At 48.8% G+C, this 7,226-nt stretch overlaps 1 protein-coding gene across 5 annotated transcripts in view; it reads left to right on the forward strand.

The window, feature by feature from the left end:
• LDAH (lipid droplet associated hydrolase) overlaps nt 1–3,061 on the forward strand; it is a 101,330-nt gene extending 98,269 nt beyond the window's left edge. For 4 of the 5 annotated variants that reach the window (XM_029938234.1, XM_029938231.1, XM_029938233.1 and 1 more), the window contains exon 7: nt 892–3,061. In XM_029938234.1, coding sequence (XP_029794094.1) covers nt 892–1,040 — 149 coding nt within the window. In that variant the 3' untranslated portion in view covers nt 1,041–3,061. The remainder of the gene's footprint in view (nt 1–891) is intronic. The other variant, XR_003908038.1, reaches the window with a different exon arrangement.
• The last annotated feature ends 4,165 nt before the right edge of the window (nt 3,062–7,226 follow it).

A 7,226-nucleotide genomic window follows, 5' to 3' on the forward strand; every position in this document is an offset into this window, starting at 1 on the left:
CAATATCCTGTAAGGGTCTTAGTAATATCTTAAAGGAGGCTCGGACTCCATGCAGCTGCTTGCTGTCACCTGGAGCAGGATTAGATCACCCGCCCACTGAGTCTGCAAACTCTCCTGCTGCATGGAGGCTGTTCATAGAAATGTTACAGACGCTCTCAGGATTCTGGTCACTTTTCATCTGCTACATTGCGAGGCCTGAGTCTCCCTGATTCCTCATTGGATGCATTCAACAAGCATATCCTTATGCCTACGTGTGGCTTCATAAAAACTGTGAAGTGTGTAAGAAGGGTCTCTAGTCCCTCGGTGGCTATGTCTCAGTAACTCTTCCATGTCCTCTGAAGCCATCTCTCCCGTGTCCATCCCAACCTCAACGTACGCAACTTTGAGATTTCTTGTAGTGAATCATGGGGGACTCTCCCTATGTGGGAATGGGTTTCTTTCCCTCAGATGCCTCTTGATTCACTCTCATAAACCATCAAGGTCACTTCCTTAAGAGAGCCATGGTCTATGGGGCGCCTGGGTGGCTCAGTCGGTTGAGCGTCTGGCTTCGGTTCAGGTCATGATCTTGCGGTTAGTGGGTTCGAGCTTCACGTCAGGCTCTGTGCTGACAGAGAGCTCAGAGCCTGAAGCCTGCTTCAGATTCTGAGTCTCCCTCTCTCTCTCTGACCCTCCCCTGCTCAAGCCATCTCTATCTCTATCTCTCAAAAGTAAATAAAAAATTAAAAATTTGAGAAAAAAAAAAAAAAGAGCCATGGTCTGGAGGGAGCCTTGGGGTTGTCTTGTAGGGCCAAGTACAGGGGCTGTTACCAAAGCATTGCAGGTTGCTGGTGTCATGTTTGTATTGGCAGAGGAAAGTGTTTTCTAACAAAATGTTTTTGTCTTGTCTTTTAGCTTACATTTTACTATGGTACTATAGATCGTTGGTGTCCAATAAAATACTACGAAGACATAAAGAAAGATTTTCCGGAAGGAGATATTCGACTCTGCGAGAAAAATTTACCTCATGCTTTTATCCTCCATTTTTCCAGAGAAATGGCTGACATGATAGCGGACTGGCTAAAGGGTGATTTGTCCAAAATATAAGTCCTGACAGGTGGAGGCATCGCTGACAGTACAGAGCAGTGATAGGTGTGCTGTCTCTTAGTAGTGAGTAGTGTACTTAGTAGGTAAGTGTCCGGTGTTAGTGTTTGATGCTAGAAGACTGGGCTTGCTGTCAGCTCCGAGCAGTCTCCCCATACTACAGGTTGACGTAAGCACAGTTGATGAAATATGCCACAGGTTTAACAGAATCATTTTCCAAGACTCAGGGAACACAGTGGTCAGTGATCTAAACAAGACCTCTTCTGTTGGCACAGGATACCCAGTTGGCACCAGGCAGTTTATTCTAGTGGGCAGGATCCTTGCAGACAGAAGGAGGTCTAAATTTAGTTGGTTTTAATTGAGTTACCTTGTAGAATAGGCTCTCCTAGAGGAAATTATGAAAATGTAAAAGAGATCAGTGAATGCTCAGTCAGATACGTAAGTGTATATGATCATGAGGACATGCATTCCAGTAGCAGAAAGTGATGACTGGGGGTTCTTGGCAGTGGACCTGGGTCTCCCTTAAGCACAGAAGCCACAGATCAACCCGGACTAATTTTGTACAGGTCCTGGCTGAGGTCATCAGAATCCAACTGGATGCCAGGTAGCCTGCAGGACCTTCCCCACCCCACCCCAGCCCCCCGCTCTGACCCGTTACTACCTTGCATCATTGCATCGTGTCACAGGCCCCCCAGCAGGGCCAGTATCCGGGGACCTACTGCTTGTCTCCATCTCTGAAAAGCTTCCCTGAGGAGGGAGACTTCCTGATCTTCCTGCATTACACAGAGAGTAAAGTTCACCAGACATTCCGCTGGTGAAGGGACCCAATAAGAGCCGTTGAAGGACCCTGACCGTGCCTCCTGCCACAAGACCGCCAGCAAGCTCTGTGCCGAGCCTGCCAAGTTGTGAGCTCACTGCAGGCCCAGGATGAGGAGGCCCTGGGTTGTCCCAAAGCCAGTCTGTCCCTACCTCGTGGACTTGCCTCTTCTGTGATTTTGTCCAATAAAACTACAGCGGGCCAGCTTTGAGCTAAATACTGTGCTAGGTGTTGAGGATGGAGTTCTGAGCTACGCCATGATTCTTCTGCAAATCGTCGAGGAAGTAATTTTTAAGAGGGCATCTTTCAGTCACTGAATAGAGAATACCATAAATGAGCTCTACATTTCTGCCTTGGCTTTGTGAGTTGGAAAGAAATTGTTTTACTAATGGACCAAACAGGCCGCTCAATTATGTGAATTCACCTTCTCTGGATGCCTTGAGGACCAGTAGAGAAGAAGCTTGCTCTCCCGCCTAGAGTAGGCTCACAATATTTCTGCCTTCCCTAAAATGACTCAATCCTGGGATCCTAGGAGCCAATAAATTCCACTTACTGCAGTAATAGTTGTCAGTTGATCAAAAATGTTCAGTTTTCTCCTTGAGGAGACCCCTCATGGCATTATCATTCGTAAAGAACAATAGAATGTTGTCCTTCCTTTCAAAGCCTAGAGCCCCATGATGAAAGCTTCAGCTCTGATATGCTGCCAACCCAGTGGTGAGGGTTGAACGAGCTACTGTCCCTTGGCATGGCACGCCCCAGGCAAGGAGCACTCCTGGCCTCGGAAATAAACCAGGAGACACACAGGCCACTGGCACAGGGCTACACATGAAATCCTGATTGGCTGCTGTGTGGGTGGGCCTTCCGGAAATCTGGTGTTAGAAGCTCAGATTCTCAGCTCTGAAGTGCCTTGCACATAGGAGATGCTCTTAGTACTAACTTGAAGCCCTTGACCAAGTCCTGGGTGAATCGCACCTACTCAGAAAATAACATCCCCAGCTCTTCTGTCAACAGTTTGTATTACTCCGTCCACATGTATGACATTCAGTCTTATTGTGGTTTTTCAGAGCTTAAAAAAATGATAGGAAGTAGAAGATACTGGCTTGTTTTCTGTTTATCATGTAATCACCAAATGAATTCTCAAAATAAATGTTTTACCAGCACTTAGGACTGCCTGGCCTGACCTCTGGGGGAAGGGGACGGGGAGTGCATGGTACAGTCTGAACATTCTCCTGAGTGAGACTCGGACCCAAGTCTCTCTGTTGAATTTTCTCAGTACTCCTTTAGAGAGGGAAAAACCTGATTTCAGGAGATTGAAGTTCATTTTATTTCCTTGGGAATTAAAGCACTGAATGTTTCCATGCATATATATGACATGGTAAGGTATGCAGGACCTCTGGAGGCCTTACCATCTCTGTGATTTTTAGACAACTTTCTCTGATTTCTCCACGTGTCAGTGTCCTTACTTATAAGATAAGATTAAAAATAATACATACCTCACTGTTGGAAGAATTATATGGCTTGGTAAAATTAAAGCTTTTAGCACAATTCTTGACCAAGAGTATCTTCTCAACAAAGATTGGCTATAGTAATAATTATTATTACTAAAATCATTGTCATAAATAAACAAAAGACCAAAATTGATAAGTAGTAGATGAAATCCATTTTCCAGAAGCATTTCAGCAACATGAATGGTCCCTGTCAAAGATTGCACTTCAGGGGGACCTGGGTGGCTCAGTCAGTTAAGTGTCTGACTTCGGCTCAGATCATGATCATCGGTTCATGGGCTGCAGCCCCGTGTCAGGCTCTGTGCTGGCAGCTCAGACTTCGGAGCCTGCTTCAGAGTCTGTTGTCTCCTCTCTCTGCCCCTCCCCCACTCACAGTCTGTTTGTGTGTCTCTCAGAAATAAATAAACATTAAAAAAAAAGATTTTGCTTTATATGGGTTTATCTAATGCTTAATGAAGTCTACACGAGTCATGACAGTGCCCACGGTCAGGCTGCGCTGAGCCAGGGGGCAGAGAGAATCTTCAGAGGCCGCTCCTGGGGCTCTCATGTTCAAGGTGGCCAGGGACCTCACTATCCACCTCTCCACCCAACCCTTGGAGACCCAGGGAACCCTAAACACTTCATTTTTTTTCTTCACTCTATGTCATATTAAAATTAATTCCATACTAAAGGAGACTAAAAAGACATGATAGCTTAATGCAATGCTCGGTTCTGGATTACATGCTTTCTTATACAAAACACTGTTGGGAAGTTTGCACAACTTGACTGGGATCTACAGATGCACTGGGAGTAAGCGATCCGTGTTACTTCCTGACTTGGCTGGTCGGGTTGTGGAGAAGAGAAGGTCCTTACTGGACTGCAGACACACTGACGTGACCGGTGGTGGGATGGGGCATCCTGTCAGTTTGCTCTCAAAGGGTTCAGAGAAAAGAAAATGTGCTTTGTACTTGCAACTTGTTGGTAAGTTTGAATGAGTTTGAAACTTATAATTTTATTTATAAGCCACCATGCTGTCTCCTGTATCTGTCTCTCATCGCTGCTTTTCTGGCGAGTAAATTTCTTTGGAGTGCCTGCGTAGCTCAGTCGGTTAAGCATCCAACTCTTGGTTTGGGCTCAGTCATGAGCTCAGGTTTCGTGAATTCGAGCCCCGCCATCGGGCTCCGCACTGATGGGATTTTAGATTTGAGGAAGGTTTTTGTTTCTTTTTGATGGGGTTAATTGAGGTCATGTATATAACATATAGCCAGCACTCTGTCTGACTTATCAAAGATACTCTGTAAAGTGGTACCTAAAGGAAAAGGCTAGCAAACTTGCTTTTCTTTTACTGTCTTCTCTTTGGTGCAGTGGAGGACCTGGTGACTTCTCAGCTTCTGCATTGTTTCACCCAGCCTGCAACTTGATTCTTGCAGTCTTAGCATTTCTGGTTCATACTCGGGGAGGAGGGGAGTTGCCCCCCCTCAGCTTTCTGGCCCCGGGCCATGCAGACCTCCCACGCAGAGCGCAGGATGCTCCAACAGCACCTTGAGGACCTTATGGTAAATGTAGAAAAGATGCAGGAAGCAAAACATTCCTTAACATGAGACATCATCTTTGTTCCTGGCCTTCTCTTGCAGGAGAAAGGAGGACATACTTGGGCCACTCTGTCCCATGGGAGGTGGGGTATAAAGAGGGCTCAGTAGGGGCACCTGGTGGCTCAGTTAAGCGTCCAACTTCGGCTCAGGTCATGATGTCATGGTTTGTGAGTTCAAGCCCCACATTGGGCTCTGCCGACAGCTCAAAGCCTGGAGCCTGCTTGGGACTCTGTGTCTCCCTCTCTCTCTGCCCCTCCCCAGCTCACACTCTGCCTCTTCCTCTCTCTCCCTCTCTCTCTCTCTCTCTCTCTCTCTCTCTCTCTCTCTCTCTCTCTCTCTCTTTCTCTCTCTCTCTCCCCTTCTCCCTCTCCCTCAGACATAAAATAAACATTAAAAAATTTTTAGGAGACACTGGATGGCTCAGTCAGCTGAACGTCTGACTTCAGCTCAGGTCATGATCTCAGTCCATGAGTTTGAACCCCACATCGGGCTCTGTGCTGACAACTCGAAGCCTGGAGCCTGCTTCAGATTCTGTATCTCCCTCTCTCTGCCCCTTTCCCATCCATACTCAGTCTCTCAAAAATGCATAAGCATTTAAATTTTTAAAATTTTTTTAAATAAATAAAGAGGAGTCAGTGGCCAGAAGTGTACTCTGTGAACACATCTCTCTCTGAGGCCTTCAGGCGGAAGCTCTCTGGCAGGAGTCCCTTTCCAAAGAGACCGAGATTCCTGCTTGTTGTGCCCAGTAGAGATGTAGGTGAGTGACGGCTCCGGGCGATGTGGGGAGCCGCCGTGGGATGTGGGTCTGGCCTCCCCTGCCAGACTGAAGGCTCTGGGTTGCCGTAGTTCTGTGAAGAGGAAACCCCCAGAGGGAGAGGAGAGGAGGCTGCTCCTAGTGCCAGAAGGACAGGTGGGAGAGAAGAGAGAGCCCGCAGAAAGAAGCCTCTGCCCTTCCTTCACAGTCACGGGGGCCTCGCATTCCCGTGAGGTTATGGCCATACTCACAATGGATCGCCACAGAGGTGAGAGGTAAGTGACCGGCCCAAGATCTCACAGCTGAGAGGCAGCCGCCCCTCCAAAGCCAATATTCCTGGCTTCCCGCGGCACCATGCTGCCTCCCGGAGGCACCAGGACGCAGCCCGACAGAGCGCAGGGCTGGACTCGGGAGTGGAGGCAAGGGCAAATGAGGGCCAGGCTGGCAGGCCACGGGAGGAGAGCGGCGGTTGGCAACCACGGAATAGTTTGGGAAGAATGAAAGAGCGGAGTGTCTTGCGGGGAGCGGGGGCCGGGGCGGGGCAGGGGGCGGGGGGCACCTCCTAGGGCAGTAGATGCAAGGAGGCACGGCAGAGGCTGCGGCCCCTCGTCCTGACCCCTGCTCTCTGCCACAGCCGCATTGGCCCTCCTGCGCTCTGAGAACTTTGGAGTCAACTGCTCCAGCTCTTAGAATGCCCATGTCCCTACTGCCCACCCCCGACTCCGCCCCAAACACCAACTACTCCTGCTCCCAGCATAGACCCTTCCTCCCTCCAGAGGGAGGGGGCCATCCTGGTGCCCTGGCCACGTCTCTACGGGAGTACTTACCAGCTGTTCCCAGAATTCTACTTCTCCAGTCTACGCCTCCCGGCTCCTGCTGCCGAACTCCTTCCTGGCCTTAAAAGGAAAGTTCAGGACTGTGGGACTTATGTCTTCCTCATCTCAGGTTCTCAGGGCTTATAGACTAGGACCCGCCGCACAGAACATTCAGTAAGTTTTACCTAAATTAATAAAGGTTTCTACCGTGAGTGAGAGTCAAGCTCTCAAGAAACAGACTCTCAGGGAATCACACCGCACACAACTGAATGTTTAAGTGGAAATGTAAGTGGACCAGCTCCTTTACTCCTGAAGCCTTTCCTCAGTCGAGCTGCGCACCGCTGGGACGGGCAGACTCGAGGACATTGACTGTTGGCGTTCTGGCTCTGGGGACTGCAGAAAGCGAGGCCCCCACTTCACGGCCATTCTGGTCCCCTCTAGATGCAACTGTTATGTCCATTCTTCTATGCTTGGAAAGCCTCTGGATTTTGGATATTAGCAACTACCAAATATGCAGTTATTGTTTGTTGAGCGTGAGCCCCATGCAGCACCCCTGAATGGGAATTACAGGAACAGTCCACAGGACCGTGCTCTGGGACAGCAAAGCGTTTTCATTTTGTGGTGCATTCCTCAGACATTCTGGCAAAGGGACCTGTGCTGACCTCCCTACATTGGGACAGACTT

Source organism: Suricata suricatta, chromosome 4 (assembly GCF_006229205.1).
Source record: "Suricata suricatta isolate VVHF042 chromosome 4, meerkat_22Aug2017_6uvM2_HiC, whole genome shotgun sequence".
Classification (NCBI taxonomy): domain Eukaryota; kingdom Metazoa; phylum Chordata; class Mammalia; order Carnivora; family Herpestidae; genus Suricata; species Suricata suricatta.